At 38.1% G+C, this 22,211-nt stretch overlaps 1 protein-coding gene across 2 annotated transcripts in view; it reads left to right on the top strand.

The window, feature by feature from the left end:
• The first annotated feature begins 9,433 nt into the window (after nucleotides 1–9,433).
• LOC137184227 (uncharacterized) overlaps nucleotides 9,434–22,211 on the top strand; it is a 65,036-nt gene continuing 52,258 nt past the window's right edge. Inside the window, exons 1-4 of one of the 2 annotated variants that reach the window (XM_067591694.1) lie at nucleotides 9,434–9,521; nucleotides 10,138–10,263; nucleotides 14,319–14,644; nucleotides 15,147–15,251. In XM_067591694.1, coding sequence (XP_067447795.1) covers nucleotides 14,607–14,644; nucleotides 15,147–15,251 — 143 coding nt within the window. In that variant the 5' untranslated portion in view covers nucleotides 9,434–9,521; nucleotides 10,138–10,263; nucleotides 14,319–14,606. Of the gene's footprint in view, nucleotides 9,522–10,137; nucleotides 10,264–14,318; nucleotides 14,645–15,146; nucleotides 15,252–21,021; nucleotides 21,093–22,211 lie in introns of those variants that run through there. The other variant, XM_067591695.1, reaches the window with a different exon arrangement.

Here is a 22,211-nt window from a genome sequence, read left to right as displayed (position 1 = left end):
TCTGTGTGTATCATGAAGGGGTCAGCAACTACATTGTGCAAACCTGTATTGTATAATGACAATAAAGCTGAACCTTGAACCTGAAGGACTTAAGGTGGCATTATGCTTGTGTGTATGAAGTGTCATCCCATCATGTTGGAAGACAAAATTGTTTGTAGCTGTTGAGAAAGGCCACACTTGAAGTCGTAGTGAAAAACCTGCTACTTCTCTAAATTAAGTGAATGTGAATGTTGGGTTGTCGGTTTCAGAAAGTTAAAGAAATTGTCAGATGCAGTCTCCCCAGTTCTGATGTCAGAAACATGTGGGCAGAAGAGGTTTCAGACATTCAGCCATCCAACAAGCATTTGGTTAGACCATACCGATGCCTTTAGTCTCCTTTCTGCCTTTTCTCCTCATGTCTGTCCTTCGCTAACCCGCTCTGTCGTTATCATTCTCACTTTGTGTCAACCTGTCTTTACCTAACATCTGTCCCTTTATATCTGACTTTGTATCTTTTCGCTGTCCTCTGTCCTCTGTCGCTGTCACCTTTCTGTCTGTCTGGGTCCAAATGTGCTGTGGGCTTTGTTGCATTGCGTTACGTAGAGAGGAAGGTTGATTAATATAGAGAAATAAATGTTTGAGTGAATGCAGCTGCAATGTTCAGTTTCCAGATCCAGGACACAGACACATTTACAGTAAAGTGATATGATGTTGAAACAGCACATTTAGACTGACAGATATATGGTTGAGACTGAGAGAAGAAATGATTCCCAATAATGTCCAAAAATCAAAAATCATGAGCATTATTTAATCATTTCTGCTTAAATTTCTGTTCTGGTTCTTGTCCTGTGGCCAATTCACATACTACACTACACAGGGAGGTGTACTTAAAATAAACACAGGACCAATGCACATTTTCAAATCACAACTTAAAAAAGCAGTAATCAGACATGGTTTCACTGTGTCTGTAACACTGCTATGTTTTTTCCTTTAACACACACAACCACACCTATGCATATACTTATAACTGTTAATAAAACACTTAAAGTAAATGGCACATTTCAACCACTCATGCCTCTCTTTCACAGCTGAATGTATGTGCATGATTTCATGTGTGTGAGTATCTGGATGTAGACAGTAATGAATTATACCCATGAAGGACAGGCCTGGAAGAAAAGCTGCACAGAGAGGGAAGAACAGAGTACTGAAAGGAAACATCCGGGACAATATAGCAACTAGCACACTGAGGGCCTCTCTGTACAAGCTGCGTCATTGTTTTTATAAACTAGGTAGTAGAGCCGCTAACCTGCAGCTGTGGAAGTCATGTAGAAACGTTGCAAATTGTGGTTTTGTTAACAGCAGTGTGAGGTATGAATTATGGATGTGCAGAGATCCCAGTTTGTATTTGTATCTGTATTTGTATTCGAATGCGAATAGAAAGTGGAAAGTTAAAAAAAATAATAAATTAAAAATTAAAAATCCTGTCTTTGTTTTTATTACATTTTTAATTTTGGAAAATTAAAGTGTTACAATAAGTGTTCATGAACAAACTACCGTACAAAGGAGGTCCCAACATCGGGTCTTGAACTGGAGTCTCTCAGATCATAGACAACTGCTGATGATTTATACACCCATAACACAGAGACAGCACAGCGTGTAATGTGTAGGGAGGAACTTCAAAGGCAATTATTGCTTTCCACTTTTCATTTCTTGCCTATTTTTTACAACCTAACTTTGTGGAAGGGAGAAAGGGAACAACAGGTTATGCAGAGTCCCTTTGGAGCACTTTGCTTGTGTCAGTAGCTCAGCTTTATCTCTGGGGAACACCCCCAACAAATAATTTTTAAAATATTTGTATAAAACAAATATTTGTATAAAATCCACTATTTTTGCTTTGCTGAATAATATATTTGTATTCGGGCACACCCCTAGTATGAATATCCACTCTCAGCTCATGCCATAAAACAATCTGACTTGAATGAATCTGTAAATGATTGACAACTTCAGAATTTCACTATTTAAAGTAGTTTTCAGTAGTTTTAACTATAAGACACAAGTCATTAACATTAGTGTTAGCTTGTTGCCCTTTGTTATTACAAGTAAATTTTGCCAGAACAAATTTGCAGCATGAAATGCGTCCTGCAAAACAGGAGATGGACATACAGAGATTTTTTAAAAAAGAGTCAAGACCTAAATAGTGTCAAAACTGTGTAAAAACAGTTGCTACATGTTTGTGAACTCTCTTTACTTTACGATCCAGTTTTTCATGAACCCTGTTGCTTTCGACTCCAGTGACGTCTATAGTCTCTGTGTTTAGTGATAAGGTTTCACAGGAATGTTTGATAAGTCTCTTTTCTCCGGTTTCAATATGGCAAAGGTCTATTGTCTATCTTTTCTCCCGTAAATGTATTCCTGCAGGAAATGTTTCTGCATCTGGACTGAAGTAACAAGTATTCATAAGTCTGAACACTGAAGTGAACAATTTGTCTTCTCTCCTTTTTTTTCATCAAATCTTGCGCAAACACAGGATCACATGTGAAATCCTGCAAACCTGTTGGTGCTCATTGTCTGTAGTGAACATGTTCTACTGCATAAGTAAGTATGTAAGTATTTACTACTACAAATATTTTATTGAATACATTAAAGAAATACATAAATGAAATAATATTATAATTATAATATATATATAATATATATAAATCTTTTTATTGATTGTTTTTTCTTTGAAATGCCTTAATTAAATTCTAATTTAACAGAGCATCTTCTATTTTAAAAGGTACCAATTTATTAATTGATTTCAAACAAACAATTCTGCTACTGCTAATAAATTAAAAATCATGCAAAAAACTAAAATTTTAGTCAAAATATTCATGAAAAATCAAATCCCCTAAGGTTCGATTTTATCTCATATCTTATTTCCTATAAACAACATTGGGAAGGACTGGCAAATTGCTAAATTGCAACTTTACATGGACGACACAGTGGCATACTCAGTTGCCCCTTCTCTGAGCCAAGCCATTAATGAGCTTCAGACAGCATTTCAACAGCTTCCAGTCTCACTACATGAGATCATAATGCGAGAGCCAGTTGCTCACTCTCTGCATTCACTAACCTCAAATCACCTGCTTATGTCATATTCCCCTGTTAGGTGAGCAGTCATATTTATGATGTGCAACATTGTCTGTCTTATGGTAATGTGTTGCCTGTCTTATGGTAAAGTCTTAACAACCAAATTAATGTGTATTAGCATGCTAATCACGAGTTAAGCTAATATTAGCCACCATGTTAGGCGGACTTTGGCAAGAAAGTTGTACAAGTTACCTCTGTCTCCAGAATGTAAATTCACATGGTTCATGCTGTTTTAAATTAAATGCTAAAGGAATATGTTACTTTAGATGGCATAGTTTACTCTACTTTAGGAAGTAATGTCTGTTTTGTATTTAATATAGGCTATAGTGAGTTATAGTTTGTACTGTGTATTAAACCTAGAGCACAGTACTGTTTATTACCTATCACCTAACAAGTACGGGAAAGAAAACACTTGACTACACCTGAGCGGGTCATACACAGGTATGGGTATGTCCTGAAAAACATACAGAATCAAATCTAAAAACAAAATAAATCTCTGTGTGTCCGAGGCCTTGACACCATGGACCATGTGGACAAAACAACGATGGCGCTGACAAGCATCATTGCCGAGGTACAGTATGTGCACTGCATGTGAAAATGTTATACCCGTATTTGTGGAGCCATCATGCTTGTTTTGAAACTGTTATTCACTACTACAAATTACATAATATCAGAATAACTTGTAACTATCATTTTTAATTGTGGATGGGGTGGGTGGGGTTAATGTAATGAATGCTGTTATGTAACAATGCTGTTATGTACCAATTGTGTGCATGTGTGTGTTTTAGACCTCACTATACTGTAATACACTTCAATAATTGTGATTACAGGTGGATATAGCTTCAGGAGTCTCCGCCTGCACTGAAGGGACAACCCTAAAAGATTTCACATTGCAGTTTAAAGGATTTGTGGATTCCTGCCCTGAGCTGAAGAACAAAATAAAAAGACTGCAAAGAAATGATGAACTCCTCCCACAAAAAGTAGCGATGTAGAGCATAAGAACAAAGTACCTGAAAATTGTTTTTGGTGTTGTTGGTGTTACATTTACAATTTACACATAGTTTCCTGTTTTGTTCTTGTTGTTTTTGTTTTTATTTTGATAGATTAGTTAAGATAGATTGATTATTTAAGAGTTATTTTGTTGTTTAAGTTTTATATATAGTTTTATATGTAGTTTTTGTTAAGTTTTATATAGTACAATTTATATACAATATTTATATTGTATAATAGTAGTTTATATTGTAAATAAGTAAATGAAACATATTCTATTTAATCATGTTCAATAATGTTTTCTCATTGTCTGTTCAAAATGTTGGTCTGGTGTGTTGTTAATGACATGTTGCATGTTGTTAGGTTGTGACATGAAAGGTAACAGAACCAAACAGCTAAGTAAGGACGGGAGAACATAATACAGCCCGCTCCCTGTTGTTACCATGTACTTATAGGGTAACTAGTCTGTATTTACAGAGTAAGACTGGGAGAACAGCACGTATGTTGTTGTTTCTGTGTAATTAAAGAATGAAATCATTTTCCAACTTCTTGCGCACATTATTATTGTGTAATTAAAGATATACTATGTATATTATTACATTACTGTATTGTATTTTTTCATCCTCAGATGACAATACAAGCCTTCCATAGCTGTGCACTGGAGAGAGGTAAGTTTGCCTGTTATGAGCTGCTGCAGTGCTGGACCAACATGGCTGCTAGGAGCTAATTTTCAAAAGTATAGACCCATTTCTCGACTTGTTCTATTCAAATTCATACAATGAAGTAGAAGACATAAGCATAACAAATCTCTGGAGTGTAACATAACTGCCACGAGCAAAAACATTTGATTTTAGTACACATATACACATGTACTGATTCATACGTGGAAGTTACACCATAAGTTCCGAGAAGTTACATGGTAAATGTCAGGAAGTTACACTTTAAAACCCCAATTGTTACTCCCTTGTTTCTCATTGTTTTGTTTTCTTCCGCTCTACCTACATTTAAGTACCAGTAAGAACTGGCAAGTATTTTATACGTACGGATTCATACGTGGAAGTTACACCGTAAGTTCAGGGAAATTACATGGTAAGTGATGGGAAGTTACACCGTAAAGCACGGACTGTATTATAAAGTGTTATCACTTTTTCAATTAATTCTCTATGGTAGTTCTTTTCACTACGGGTGTAATCCCATCTTCGACCACGATGTGGGTTGCAATGGCAGGGTGGCGCCGTCCTTATTTACGCTTGTTGAATCCATGTGCAGTATTTTTATATATTTCTGAATGTGCCTGAGACATCCAGCACAAGACTTGAACGTACAGTGCTGCTTGAAAGTTTGTGAACCCTTTAGAATTTGCTCTATTTCTGCATAAATATGACATAAAACATGATTAGATTTCCATGCAAGTCCTCAAACTAGATAAAGTGACATCAATTAAACAAATGAGACAAAAACCTTAAACTTGTTCATTTATTTATCGAGGAAAATTATCCAATGTTGCATATTTATGCATAGCAAAAGTATGTGAACCTATTGGATTATCAGTTCATTTGAAGGGGAAATTAGAGTTGGGTGTTTCAATCAATGGGATGACAATCAAGTGTGAGTCTGGGAGGCCCTGCCTCATTTAAAGAAGAGAAATCTGGGTCTTCATCATCAAACTCTGAGCTTCACAACACAAGTTTGTGGAAGTGTGTCATGGCTCAAACAAAGGATATTTCCGAGGACCTTAGAAGAAGAGTTGCTGATGCTCACCAGGCTGGAAAGGGTTACAAAACCATTTATGCAAGCTATGATTTTTCCCATATGTATTATTGCATCACATGTTGGGGGCAGGCTGGAGAAACAGCCATAAGACCTCTTGAGTCCTTATACAAACAAACTCTAAAAACTCTTGACAAAAAGCCAATGCATTTCCATCACTGTGGGCTACTGGAGAAATACAATTTACTGAGCTTTGAGAATTTTAGATTATTCTCAAATTTGTGTTTAGTTTATAAAATTTTAAATGGTTTGGCCCCTCCTCCACTATGTGACTTTATGTACAATCGCTCAGTAACTTCTATTAGATCCTCCAGAATATCCTCTATACACGATTGTACCATAGCATTTCGTCGCACTGCATTTGGGCAATCAGCTTTCTCTGTGAAAGCCACAAGTGGAATGCCCTACCTGATGATATGAAGAGCTGCAGTTCAATCAGTGCATTCAGCTGTTGAAGGCTGCTCAGCTCTGTGGCCGCTGAGTGATTTGATCTCATGGTCTCCTCAAATAATCTTGCTTTTGGTTTGATACGCTTGCATTATTGACTTCTGGTTGACATTGGGGGTGTATGTGATGTGCTATTGTGTGTAGCTTTGCATTTTATATTTTGTATAATGTGTTTTGTGTGTTTTTTGCTTTGTACTGTTTGTTGTGGTGCTGTTATATGTTCTGATTGTGAGGGACTACAGATGTAAATTAGCTTTGAGCTAACTCTGGTGCAGCGCATCATTTATGTTAAAAACTGTACACTGTCCTGATAAATAAATACAATACAATACAATTATGTTTGGCGATGAGCAAACACTGCATTCCAGCATGAGAACCATATCCCATCTGTGAAAAATGGTGGTGGCAGTATCATGGTCTGGGCTGCTTTGCTGCCTCTGGACCAGGACGGTTTGCAATCATTGAAGGAGCTATGAGTTCTGAGTTGTACCAGCAAATTCTACAGGAAAGTTTTAAGGTATCCATCTGTGAACTGACCTGAAGCAGGCAGTTCATGCAAAGAAACCCACCAACATCCCCAAGTTGAGACTATTCTGTAAGGAGGATTGGGCTTAAATTCCTCCAAGCCGATATGCGGGGCTGATAAAAAGTTACCGGAAACTATTGCTGCAAAAGGGGGTCACGCCATTACTTAAAGCAAGGGTTCACATGCTTTTGCCTCACACAAATAAGTGAGATCAATAAATAAATGAATAAGTTTAATTTTTTTGTCTCATTAGTTTAATTGGGTTCCCTTTATCTACTTTTAGGCCTTGCGCAAATATCTGATTACGTTTTAGGTCATATTTATGCAGAAATAGAGGAAAATTCTAAAGGGTTCACAAACTTTCAAGCAGCACTGTATATATATATATTAAACTGTCTTTTCTGTGAGAAACCACAATGCTAACTTGAAGGATGCTTAATTCATTTGAACATCGGTTCAAACTTCAGCATGTAAACCCGTCAGTGTGTTTGTGTTAAGGATAAAAATCACAATTAACAGCATTTTTAACTCTAATGTACAGCATTCACATTCAGTGGATTTTTCCTTCAAATTTTGATTAAAAATGAAATACTTTGTAAAAAATGTATGATGGATCTGTCATTTAACATTTTTAAATAAAACAACTCCTTGCATAAACACAACATACTCTTAAAGGATGAGTTCACAGTTTTCCAAGTCTTTCTTAAAACAACAGCCAGGTGCCAAAATTAATATTGAAACAGGTTTTTCTTGCTGTAATCATTCCTCCTGTTCATACTGACCATTAGAAGAGCTCTTCATAATGCACTAACAATGTAAGTGATGGGGGTCAAAATCCACAGTCCTCCTTCTGTGCAAAAGTATGTTTGAAAGTTTATCTGAAGCTAATATGAAGCTTCAGTCATCCAAATGAGTCAAATCAAGTTGATATCTTTCAACATTACAGTCTTTTTAGTGCCAAAGTCCGTCTTTTTGTCACTATACTTACACCGCAGCTCAACAGGGAAACACTGTCCGAAGAAACACAAAGAGGGAATTTGATGCTAAACAGACTGTAAATGTGTCATATATCCACTTAATATGACTAACTCTGACTGCTGGAGCCTCATATAGGCTTCGGATAAACTTTTAAATACAATTTTACGCTAAATGACTGTGTGGACACACTGTGGATTTTGGCCCCCATCACTTACATTGAAAGCACATTTGAAGGGGATCTTTTAATAGCCAGTATGAACAGGAGGAATGATTAAAGCAAGGAAAACCTGTTTCAATGTTTATATGGGCATCTGACAGTTGTTTTAAGACGGACATGGTAAATTATGAGCCTCTCCTTTTAACAAAGCAGTAATATCTGTGAATGATATTTGACCCCGCTCAAAAGATAAAGAGCAAGAGATGGAAGCAGAGAGAAAAATCCACACAGCACATTTAAGACCCAGATTACTTCTTTAAATAAGGTAGGGCCTCCCAGACTCACACTTGATTGTCATCCCATTGATTGAAACACTCAACTCTAATTTTCCCTTCAAATGAACTGATAATCCTGGAGGTTCACATACTTTTGCCACGCACAAATATGTAACATTGGTTCATTTTCCTCAATAAATAAACAAACAAGTGTAAGGTTTTTGTCTCATTTGTTTAATTGATGTCACTTTATCTAGTTTTAGGATTTGCATGGCAATCTAATCATGTTTTAGGTCATATTTATGCAGAAATAGAGCAAATTCTAAAGGGATCACAAACTTTCAAGCAGCACTGTACATGCCAAGTTTTGTTCACAGTACACAGTTCAATAGTAGAGCTTAAGGCTGCAGTCAAAAAGTCCCTCCTATCGTGTTTTCCTAACCACTGTTCCTTGACCTTGATGGAAAATGTCACAAGGTCAGGGAAAGATGTGAAGGAGAATTCAGAAGGACTTAGGAAAAGACAACAGTGGTGCTGAGAGAATCTGACTGCACTTACACTGGGCTGCGTAATTATACATGTACAATGCACTTTTCCTGGTGAAAAGTGTCCTGGAGAATCTGCTCTTTAAAAGGCAGCAGGTTGAATAAATGTAAGTATATCAAATTGGTCTGAAAAGAAAGAGGCAGTGGGCAGAAGACAAAGTGAAAAATAACAAATCTGCCTATATTATTGGAACAAATAACAAAACAGAGAAAGTGAGTAACTGATGGTTGTACTAGATCAAGGGGCATTTTTAGGTTTTGAAAAGATCTGGGGCTAAACCACACTGACATCCGCAGTGGCGTCCCTGCAAACAGCTAAGCCACACCTTAATGCCTCATTGGCTACTCACCTCCCAGTAACAGCCTGTGATTAGTCAAGAGAGTTTGGAGGGATTTTTAAAACAACAGCTACATACTGTTTCACGGGGTGTAAAAGAAGACAACAGACCATAATAAATTAAGTGTAAGGCAACTTAGGTTAATATAAAGAACCCGTATAACTCAAAAATTAATGACTACTTTCCCTATATAATCAGTTGGTAAACCTCAGTAGCTGTCAAAGGGGAGGGAAATGTTTGCTGCTGACTGAAAAACGAAACTCAAAGTGAAACTGTCAGTGCTGCCAGAAGGGTAGAAAGCATGCTGTTACCAGAGCACAGCCTCCATTACAGAGGACGGCTTTGTGAATTACACATGATTCAAGGATTTTAACTCCCTCTATACTGGTAAGATTGATTACTTCCTCTAGCTGCTTGAATGGATAAAATACTATTTCTTGTGTGCAGTATGTGGTGCTGGAGATGACATATTGGAAATTGTGTATATATTTGATGAAGTGTCTTTTAGGCCTCACTTCCTGTATTAATGTAGCAATACATTTACCAGAAGGCAACTGACATGGATATACATTTTCATGAACATTGGACATTGCACGGAGGAGATACAGACAGGTGACAAATTAAAGGAAAAACAAACATGAAGTTTAAGGCCACCATGTGCCACCAGAACAGTTTCAATACACCTTGGCAATGTTTCTGCAAGCCTGTGGAGCTCTACTGGAGGGATGAACAGCAGATATTCCCTCATTTGATGGTGGTGGTGGAGAGTGCTGTCTAATGTTTCATTGAATTGACCTCCCCATGACTGTAATAAGAGAAGTAAGATCAATGGATGCAACATCTTGGCAGTCTGAAAATTGCAAGAAAGATTTGTTCTTATTAAGATTATACAAAGATAAAGTAAGTCTTCACTTAGTGGAAAATGACAAGGTGAAGAAATCTTCAAACAAATACAGTAATAATGTTTATAAAGATTATTGCTTTGCTTCTTTTGTTTCTCTAGATTTCTTCTTTGCGTCTGAGTCTCTCAGAGCTTTGCAGAGTGTGTTGTCGTGTGACTTCCTGTCTGACTAAACCACAGAGGAAATAAGGGCTTGTTTGAGAAGAACTACACCTGCGCGAATTACTGGTAAGTGTGTGACAATACATGCATGTTGGAATTCTAATATGCATGCATTGTCACTTATTCAGTTTTCAGAGTGAGGCGCCACAGCTTCATGAACCTTCATTTTAGCCTAAGCTGAATTTAACAAAATGGGGACTGAGTATTTGACTCTCATCACTTACATTTAAGTCTGACATTATTTCAGGGCAAGTATGAACAGGAGGAACAATTACAGAGACCAGTAACTATTTCAATGTATATATGGGCTTATGAGTTTTCTGTTAAGAATTATTGTCACACCAGCTGCGAATCTATGAATTTTTAGAGGCCACAATGTGAGATGTGACAATGGGGAAAAAAATAAGGGTAATCTCCAAAATTGAACATGTGATATTTTCACTTGACAGCAACAATAAGAGTCATTGCTGTAAAATCCGTAACAGTAAAGGTCTAATCTTCACAGCTACAACCTTTAAACACTGCTTTCATGTTAACACATCAATAATTTCACATAACTATTATTTAAAAGAACTTTTGACATTTAGAATAACTTTAAGAGTCCTTTCATCATTTTTGAGTCCAATTTCAATAGACTATAATAATCCTAACCCTAACCCTAATACCTAATAAACAACGTAGAAAATTTGTTTTTGAATGCAAAAAAATAGTCTGCCCATTGTTTTACCAGTCATAGCTTCAACATTTTTAGGTTATGAAATGGTGACATATCCAACATACGAGTTTTATTTCCTATATATATATATAGAATATATAAGGTCAATATTTAGACCTTGTAAAATTTTACCGTACATGCATTATAACCTCATTCTCAACCTGGGTTAACCTACAGACTCAGAGAGGTCAACAGTGTAAACTTCGCATTAGTGACAATTCCTACTAAATAGTTGCTCAAAGGCCAAGTCTACATCTTTGGACCATAGCATATGTAACTGAAGCTTGATTTAACAATGAAAAATATTACTGGAGGTCTATTGACACGGCTCTGAATTTTCAGAATTATCAGACACTTTGTTAATTATTATTATTATATTATTTCCTCTTCCCCACAGTATGTGGCATTGGAGATGACTTATTGGAAATCGTGTATGCATTTGATGATCTATGAGTCATTTCTGCTTCACTTCCTGTTGCCTGTAGGCAATACTACATAAGTGAAATATTAATGCAGTGATTCATTTACCAGAGGGCAACTGACATGGATATACATTTTTTCATAAATATTGGACACTGCATGTGGGGTAAATAACTATCACTTCCTGTGTCCACTATGTGGCGCTAGAAAGCTTCACAATTTAGTATCACAAAGGTCTTTAGATGAGGTCTTTTGAAGTCATTCAGGTTAAATCTTGAGGAGGAGTTTGTTAAAATACAACAGCTGTCAATGATCTATGAGTCATTTCAAAAAAATTGGCTGACTTAATGTTGGACTTAGAGTATGGCGCAAAGAGGCTTTTTAAGTCTGGGGATAGTATATCTGCCGACCAAATTTCATACATCTATGTCAAATTTAAAGTTGGGGGCTTTTGACTTTGAAATTTTCTAGGGGACGCCCTTGAGCCATTTTGCCACACCCAGACCCATATCAGATATCAAGTTACGCGACGTTCGATGAATGTACAAAGTTTCATGAGTTTTCCCCTAGCACCTCAAAAATGCTAAAAGTAATTAGGGGGCTCTATAGAGCCAATAGGCCATGCCCAAATGCAATTTTGATACTAATTAAAGCATTTATTCCAAACATATATGCAAAATTTCATTAGTTTTCATGCATCCTAAAGGTCCCAAACGTGTGTTTGTAAAATTAAAATTGACGTACGAAATCCATAATGGCTGATTTCCTGTTGGGCAAAAGAATTGGAAAAAATATGTTTTATGTCGAGAATGATGAGAGCAATGAACCTACTGAATGTAATTCACTTCAAAACTTTGTTCCAAAATGGCCTTGCGTTTGAGGGCGCTATGGAGCCCACTGACCACGCCCAAGCCCAATAACTATGGAACTTTGCAATTTTCACCAGTTCTGACGTGTGCCAATTTTTGTGAGTTTCCGAGCATTCTAAGCCCCTCAAAAATGCAATGACGTACCAGAATATTAATAATAATTATCCCTTCAAAAACAATAGGTTCCTCACACTTTCAGTACCAGGGACCGTTGAGACCCTGGCACTTTCATGCTTGGGAATGTGAATACAAAGAAAGGAAATATTTATGCTTATTTCCATGAAATCAAGCTTTCAAGTAGGAATGGGAGCTTCTCCTGGGTTTTTGAGGTGTCACTAATTCAGAAAAACAGGGCAGACTTTTTTTTTAATGAAAACTTTTCTCAGAATTCTGAGATAATTATCTCTTAACTCCGAAAACAGGGTAAAAATGTTTTTTTCTAAAGTGAATGCATTACGCTTCCATAAAAACAAGATGAGGTACTTAGTATATTGTTGTGTCACGCTGGATATTGCAGGAATAACAGGAATTTATTTATTTATTTAAAAAAAACACCACAGAAAAAGGGCCCTTTCTCCATAGGAGGTCAAACGAGCAGGTGCTCAAACCCCCATTTGAGGTCTATCTGTGCACGTGCCTGTTGCTGTCATGTTGGTCTACATGTCTCTTTAGATAGAACAAGACTAATTTCATATAAATTGCACATCTCTATACATACTGCTACACATTGTATAACAGGATAAAAACTCAAAGCACATGAACATGACATATAAATATGAAAATACCAAGTAAATACAAAAGAAAATATAGAATATACGCTAATTATATGAATTTAAAACAGTTACAATAAAAAATAAATACAAATGTAAAATGTAAAATCTTGAGGTTTTTAGAGAATGTTTGTGTAATCAAGACCCCTTTTCATCACAACAGTTGAGAGATGGCAGAGGGGATGAGTTTTGTTTGTTAGTTTTGTCTAATGGAGCTCTAAAAAGTGATTCTGGGGGTACAAAGGTGCATTTATTGCATTGTATTCAATTTCAGGAAGAAGCTTTCTTTGTTTTAAAGATAAGTATCATGTGCTTTGCTTTTTCTCTCTGTTAGAATAATTTGATTTATACAAGCCTCAGATGTCTGACAGGCATTTATTTTTATGGACAATGCATATCATCAGGGGGATGTGGGAATCAATCCTTAATCATAATATAGTTGACGTGTATTAAGGCACATCAAAGTCAAGGTCCATATATTACAGTCATACTGATGTTATTACAGTTTTCCTTTATCACTTTCACATTATAACTGGACCTATTAACTAAACACTCCAAACCATGACGCCACCTACCAAAAAACAGATCCATTTCCCAAAACTATAAACCATTCCCCTGTTTTCTCTCGTACTCATTTAGAAAGCACTGGGATTCAATATCAATAACTCAAGTAATCACAGCTGGAATCCCATTAACATGCAATTCTCCAGTCAAAAGTGTTCATACATCAGTCAGAACCTCAGGATAGATAACAGGCCATGGGTCAGTTCACTTGTCTTGGATCATTGGATCCACAAAGACCTGAGGCAGAATAAATGTGATTTCTGTCTTATTTATTCTGATTTACAAACAGTTTTTTTATGTTGGTAAATACATGGAAATTATTTTACTGCATTCTACATTCTTTATTAGTTGCATATTTTTACAGTACATTTACTTTTTCACTCAATTTCAGTTTATTTTACTACAGTAAATTGAGGAATTAAACATTTTGAAAATGTATATGTTGTGTCTTTATATTGTGTTCATCATGTGAAGGCAAAGTTTGGTTTAGATGTAAGATTACATGGTTTTGAATGCAGAGTTTGGTTTTGACATGGAGGTGTGAGTGTGACGTTATGCATTTGTGTTTAGAGTTTTGGGAAATGGAGCATAATTTCAAGTAATGTGTCTTAGCAATCAAGAAAAACTGTAAGGCCCATATATTACAGTCATACTGATATTATTAACCATTAAGCACTGACTTCACCCTCCCCATTAACCTTCTAAGAAGTCATGAGATCCTACTAGACTTTGATCACATTTTTCTTGAAGGAATCAGAGGAGCTGAGTGATTTTTTTTTTCAGGGAAATTCTACAGTGGCTGGTGACACAGTGAGCGTCCTTTTTGTCCAGTGTTGGTGTCAAGTGGAATTTAACACTGATTAAGGTATGAGAGACTGCCTTAAACCTGCTTTGTGCCCTAGAGAAGATGATGGGCAGCCATTGTGATGAAGAGAAGCCTAACAACACAAAGAACGACAAGAGGACTACAACTTTGTGAAAAAGACAAGGAGCTGCTAATAATGTAATTCTCTTAGAAAGGAACAACATACAACCACCGTTGTATTCAGCCTCACTGCTTGTAAAACCAATATGTCTGAGGAACAAGGCAGTCACACATCAACTGACAAGTGAGTGAAACTTTTAAATTTGCTCTGTCTCACCTCACTAGGATGTGAAAGTGAAGTTGTATGAAGTACATGGTAAATAATGTAGTATTTACTATTGTTAAGTAAGTAACATTGTAATGTTAAACTTTTTGCTCTTCACCTGTGTGAGTGGATATGCTGATCACAGTGATTTCACTGAAATGAACTGATTTTGTTGTGACATTTTGTTCTTTAAAAGCTGGTATGACTGAGCATCTAAAGCATTTTAACATCTGTGTTAAAGATAGTTTGATACAGAAAGATCAGTCTCTCCAGCATGTTTCACTGGGTGCACTGGATGTTTAATTTGCTAATGTTGGCTGTTTGATACAGAGAGATCTGGAGACAGAGAAAATGAACTGAACAGAATAACTTTGACATATACAGAGAAATAATTTCACTGTGAAGCTAAAACAAATGTTAAAGATTTTAAAATTGTTAAAGTTTGGAATTGTAAAAAACAACATTTAAACCTATGTTAAAGGTCGCATGAGCAAGAAAGACCAGTCTCTCCTGCAAACAGCAATGTCTCCATGAAAAGTGACAGATCCAGGGATGACCCTCTCAGCTTCAGTAAAGGAGTATCGGGGTAACATAATTTCCTAATGTTGGATGTTTGATACAGAGAGATCTGGAGACAGAGAAAATGAAGTGAACTGAATAACTTTGACATATACAGAGAAATAATTTCACTGTGAAGCTAAAACAAATGTTAAAGATTTTAAAATTGTTAAAGTTTGGAATTGTAAAAAACATTTTTTAAACCTATGTTAAAGGTCGCATGAGCAAGAAAGACCAGTCTCTCCTGCAAACAGCAATGTCTCCATGAAAAGTGACAGATCCAATGATGAACCTCTCAGCTTGTCGGGGTAAGATAACTTACTTTGTTGGGGCTTTGATACAGAGAGATTTGGTGGCAGAGAGAAAACAAACTGAAGAGGATGACTTTGACATAGAAAGAGAAATAATGTAAATTCCATCTTGAAGTTCAACAATAATGTTAAAAACGTTAAAACAACCAAGTCATTATTTTCAAAAACCACCTGTGAAGTTAGGGGGTTATCTGCACCTAAACAGCAGGATGTTCAGTTTTTGTATGGATTAAACAAATAAGATATAACAATTTAATTAGTGAGCTTTAGAGGTGCTGAGAGGCTGATTTTGTTACCTTTGTACAGAGCGGTTTCCACATCTTGACTCTTTGTACTAAACTAAGCTAACAAGCTCCTGGTTGTAGCTTCATATATCTTACCAGACATGACAATGGTACAATACTTCCTATATAGCTTTTGTCAAGAAAGTGGATAAAATTATTGTGGGAAGAACTATTTTGGGTGCCTTTGGTTCAGAAAACAAAAATCCGATAAATGTTTTGCATAAACAATGTTATGTGACTTAAAGGAGTCTACATTATCCAAGGACCTTAAGCTTGTTGGGAGAGTGTTCCAAAGCTTAGGGGCTGCTGACTGGAAGGCATGATCCCCCCGGGTCTTAAATGTGTATGAGGTATACTTAGAAAGCCCTGGGTGGAGGATCTAAGAGCTCGACTAGTGGTGTAGGGGTGCAGAAGATCACTAATGTACTGTGGAGCCTGGCCATGTAGGGCTCTATAAGTGAGCACCAAAATGAATTCTAAAATTTACTGGAAGCCAGTGCAAAGAGATTAAAATAGGAGTTGTATGTGACCATATGTTGGATTGTGTTAAAAGCCTAGCAGCAGCGTTTTGGACAGTTTGTAAGCTTTGTATCTTCCATCTTTTATTTATTAAGACAGGTAAAAAGAGAGTTACAGTAGTCCAAACGTGATGAGATAAAAGCATGTATTAACATCTCCATTTCATTTCTTGATACCACAGACCGGAGTTTGGCTATGTTTCTCAGGTGAAAGAAATATGATTTAGTTAGCGTCTCAACATGCGCTTCAAAACTCATGGATTGGTTGAAAATTACACCATGATTGCACAGGCAAGACTGGGAAGATGAAGGCAAGGCACCAAGGTTCTGCCTGATTGCTGACTGAAGACTGTCAGGGCCAAAGATCAGGACTTCAGTTTTGTCTGCATTTAACTGCAGAAAAATTATTTGCCACCAATTCCTAATTGCGTTCAAACAGTTGTTAAGTACAGAGAGTTTGTGAAGCTCATTAGGTTTAAATGAAAAGTACAACTGGATGTCATCAGCGTACATATGGTAAGAGATGTTCTTGAAACTGCTGATGATTTGACCTAGTGGCAGCATGTATATGGAGAATAGAATGGGTCCCAAGACTGATCCCTGGGGGACACCACATGACAAAGCTGCAGTGTCCGACTCAAATTCACCTACAGAGAGTGACAAAGATCTATCTGTGAGATATGAAGAGAACCACTCCAATGCAGTCCCAGAGATGCCCACCAGGTGATTTAGCCTGTGGATCAGAATGTGATGGTCCACAGTATCGAACGCTGCGCTAAGGTCCAATAGTACTAGAACAGAACAGTCTCTGGCATCTGCAGCCATTAAAATGTCATTTGAGACCTTCAGGAGAGCTGTTTCAGTGGAGCACAGTTTACGGAAACCAGATTGAAATGTATCAAACACCCTGTGCAATTCTAGTCTTTGAACCAGTTGTTTCCCCACGGTCTTTTCTAAAATTTTGGAAAAGAAAGGGAGCTTTCTTTAAAAGAGGCTGAACAATAGCCTGCTTAAAGTAACTGGGACACACCCTGATAGGAGAGAGCTGTTTATAATATTGGCTATGCAGGGTCCGATACAGTTAAAGACCTTTAAAAACATAGTGGTTGGTAGGACATCTACTGGGCACGAGGAGGGTTTAATTTGTTCTACCAGGGCTGCTATATCCTCCATGGACACTGGACAAAAGGAGTCCAAGATGGCTGGATTTGAGGAGCCACTAGTAAGCAGACTGGGCATGGGTGAGATGTTTGCCCTCATGTTGGCAACCTTGTCTATAAAATATTGGAGAAAGTTATTGCAGTCACTGTTTGATAGGATTGGAAGTTCAGGGATGCTGGGAGAGACAATATGATTTACAGTATCAAACAGGACTTTAGGGTTTTTCTTGTTGAAAGAGATGCGATTAGCAAAATAAGAGGATCTCTCGGCCTTCACCATGTTATTTAGGGTACCCTTGAGATCTTTGAGATACAGTCTGTGAACTTCCAGCTTTGTAGCTTTCCACAGGCGCTCAGTCTTTCAGCATTTGTGCCTGAATGTCCGGATGGTTTCGTTTATCCATGGGGGTGGGTTTTTTGAGATCTTTCTGAGTTTTAGAGGAGCCACTTCATCCAATACTGAGGAGCAGTGAGTGTTAAATGATTTGACTAAGGTGTCCACGTCTCCATCCGTTAAAGCAATGTTTCTGTCAAACACTGTGCAAAAATTGACAGCCACAGCCTCATTAATGATACGGGTGTGTCTCATATTGCAAGAGGGGTCAGAGTCCAATGTGGAGCAAATGTCAAATACAATACATTTATGGTCACTGACATAAAAGTCCTTAGAGCCCACAGATTTAACATCCATACCATGGGTAAAAACAAGGTCCACAGTGTGCCCACCAGTGTGTGTTGAGCCAGATACATGTTGCATAAAATCAAAGGACTCAGTGAGATTAAGAAATTCAGAGGCAGCATTACATGTAGTGTTATTAATATGAAGATTAAAATCCCCAACCATTAGGACCTTGTCCAGCTTTATAATAGATGATAAAAAATCTGTAAAATCTGATAAAAAGGAGCCAATTGGGCCTGGCCGTCGGTAATTTAAAATACAATAAATAGGATTTAGCCGACCAACTCTGGATATTTGCAATTCAAAAGAACAATAGGGTTCGGTGCTTACCATCTGGCATGTAAACTTGTCTTTAAAAACAACTGCAAGACCACCACCGCGGCCCGTCAGCCTCGCTGTACCGATAAAAGAGCAGTCTGCAGGACAAAGCTTGATCAATGGAATAATCCATATTCTGCTGCCATGTTTCAGTCAAGAACATAAAGTCCAACTTTTCGTTACGAAATAAGTCGTTCAGGATAAATGACTTATTACTTATAGATTGTGCATTGATTAAGGCCATCTTGACTGGAAAGGGCAGAGCGGCATCAGAGCAGGGAGAGGCATGGGGCAGCCGGCGGAGGTTCCCAGTGCATGCATAGTATAGTGTGGACGATGGGCTCTGTCTGTAATGATGGTCTGTGTAGGAAAGACGACCGGTGAGTGTGGTGATGACAAAGAAAGCCCATGGGGGGAGCTGGCAGGGGAATCAGTACTCTGAGGAGACAGAGGTGGATGTTCTGGTAAGGGGGTGTGGCATGTAAACAGTCAGTCATGTGTAGAGGACTGTACAGCGTGCTGTTAATTAGCCGCTAGCATTCTGCTACCCAGCCTGTTTGGGTGGACTCCATCTGATTTGAAGAGGGGGAAACGATTCCAGAACAGGTTGAAGTTGTCAATAAAGCCAATGTTGTGAGCTGTACAGGCGGACTGGAGCCAGGTGTGTAGACTGAGGAGACTGCTGAAGCGCCCTGATCCACGGGCAAGTGTAGCAATTGGACCAGAGATAAAGACAGTTATTCCACAGCTACTTAGGAACTTGAAAAGGTCGTTAAAATCCTTTTTGGTCAGCTCAGACTGCTGACGAGCAGTGTCATTTGTCCCCACACGGACTATGACTCGTTTGGTTGAGGATGGGAATGAGTGTAGCAGCCCCGGGAGCCTATCCAGGATGTCAGGGACCGTGGCTCCGGGAAAGCAGTGTGCGGCTGCGTTGAAGAACCTGATGTTTCTGATTATGGAGTCCCCAACTATTAATGTGGTTGGAGAGAAGAGAGGGCGAGGAGGTGGCAACCGTGGGCTTGTGCGGCTGGAGAGTGCAGGGTCTGTTTCCACACCTTGTGTTGCAGTCGCCGACTGAGGATGGGGTGTCCGGGTGGGCGAGCGTTGTGGCAAGGCAGCGACATCAATACTGAAACAGGACCTCTCCACCGGCCTGGGGCAGGGAGGACCACCAGAGCGCCTCGCTACTGCCTCTTTCAGCATCTTTATCTTGCGACGGGCAGAGGAGGACGTTCCCTGAGCCGATGGTCGTTGATCTGACCTCGCAGAGGAATGGCACTCCGTGTGAACACTGCTAGCCACCGGTGGGGAAAAGGGTGCACCGGTCTGGAGTTGGCAGCTGGGTCGTGTAGTTAAAAGTCGAGGCATCCGATGATTAAAACCTTTATACTGGGTTAAAACACGTACATAAAGCGACAGTGATCCAAAAAGTGTGTCATAAAATTCAGACTTAAAACAGACTTAAAACTGGTTAAAATGTCTGATGTCTGCAGTTCCATCAACGCAGCTAAAGAGAGCTGTGCTTACTTGAAAAAGCCTGGCTAGAATTAACGTCAACTTTCACTTGAGGCTCAAGTCGTTCCACTAATGCAGTTTAGCTGCCTCTAGTCAGCGCTAAGTCTAGCCAGGCTGGAATAAGCTTGAAGTGTGCGCGTGCACAGAGTACATAAGCAGCCCAGAACAGTCGATTGTAGAAAAGACGATACTATGTCGCAAAAAGAAGAGAAAACTAGAGCGGTATTCTTCTCAGCAAACCTGCTAATGAAACTATATGAAGAATATAAAGCGGTTTTCACCAAAAAGGCCAATACTGCTACAATTAACAAGGTGAAGGCGATGACTTGGCACAAAATTGATGGCAGATTAAATGCACACCTGTAGGTAGGTAGTGATGGCCTAAAGGTTAGAGGAATGAACTTATCACCTGAAGGTTGATGGTTCAATCCCTGCATTCGGCTTGATCAGTCTGGGTGGGGAAAGTGAAGAGCAGGGCTTATCCCTGCTCATGATTTTATCTTTATTTGTTAATAAATGAGCATTCAATAGTATTGCCCTTCAGATCAGTGTGGTTATATTATCACTGGCTAGATAATATCAGATGTATAATTAAAATTACAGTGTTGGCAACTTAAGAGAACCAACATTATCATAATCTTTGACACATTTTCTCTTTCACAAAATGTCCATTAACAAGTGTCAATGAAAGTTAAAATTAAGTTGCATTTGGAGATAAAGAAACTGAAGAAGGATATAAATACAGTGGAAACCGCGTATAGTGTTCACGTCTGTCCGGGTCAAATATCACTATAATATGACCTTTTTTTCTTTATTTCTCATGCAGAATACCATCTAATTGACCTTTGTATATTTATTACCCTACATGAATATAGAGTTACTGAATTCTATTGACTGTTTCAAAATACAGTACAGCTGTTTCAAACGCATTGTGAGCATTTTTGAAGCAGCAGGTTCTGACTTTTGCCAGTGACAAGTTCCTTCTTTTCTCTGGCAGCAGAACAGGCGAAGAGAGAACTGCAAACAGTAATGTTTCCATGAAAAGTGACAGATCCAATGATGAACCTCTCAGCTTGTCGGGGTAAGATAACTTACTTTGTTGGGGCTTTGATACAGAGAGATTTGGAGGCAGAGAGAAAACAAACTGAAGAGAATGACTTTGACATAGAAAGAGAAATAATATAAATTCCATCTTGAAGTTCAACAGTAATGTTAAAAACATTAAAACAAATGATAAAGTGGAATCTGGCTGTATCAGGCTGCAGCTACATTACATTTTAAAAATATTAGTTCAGCTTTAATCTGATGGACAAAACACAGAAGGCAGCAACTGAAGATGAAAAATATAGTTAAAGATTTAAAACATATATAGATCAAAGACATAGAGACATGACTGTAAGCTCACAGTCTGATCAGTAATAATGTGTTTGCTGATTTGTACTTGAAAAGGCGTCAAGGTTAAAATACAGAATATTTTAAATTGTTAGACATCTATTTGTATCTCAGCTCAACAACATTCAGTGACTTTATTTCAGCTGCTTCAACAAATGTAGCAAATTTAAACATTGTCACTGAAATGCTGTTAAAACACAATTTCAAAGATTTCAGGTCAGGAGCTGCTTTAACAAACTGACAGAGTCACAGTGTCATAACAGAAGGACATGCTGAAGTTTTACTCTGAGATGAAGGTGAATTCACACTGAGAAAAAACGCTGTTCAAAGAAATGACTGATACACATAAAAGCGGTAACTTTAGAAAGTCCTGAGTAATTAAACTAATATCCAACCAGGATTTAGATTCTGACAGATAGTGAACCGCCGCTAATGAATGCGCTTTGATATGGACTGAATGAGGAAATGAAACGGCGTGTCTGGCTCTGTAAGAGGGAGGAGACAGAGAGAAACTTAGGGTTTGTTGAAGAAAACCTACCAGCGAACAGGTTAGCTTCACAGAGTCAGTTACTGCGGTAACTGACCCCAAGTTTAAGTTAGCTCTCTTTCTGCAACTGAAACCCCAGAGTTTCCCTCATCTCAGGGTGAACAAAGTCTAGTTTTCACTAAACTCGCTTTTTGAAACAGGCCCCAGCTCTCTACACCTCAGGAGAGAGGATCCTGGTATGACGGACACCACACATGCACAGGAACACAATTTTGTTTACAGAGCTTCGCTAGCTACATAAAAAAACCTCTTGACTTTGAC

The sequence above is a fragment of the Thunnus thynnus genome, chromosome 6, assembly GCF_963924715.1.
Source record: "Thunnus thynnus chromosome 6, fThuThy2.1, whole genome shotgun sequence".
NCBI classification, from domain to species: domain Eukaryota; kingdom Metazoa; phylum Chordata; class Actinopteri; order Scombriformes; family Scombridae; genus Thunnus; species Thunnus thynnus.
The sequence above is the reverse complement of the archived record's forward strand: the minus strand, read 5'-3'. Positions and strand labels throughout refer to the sequence as shown.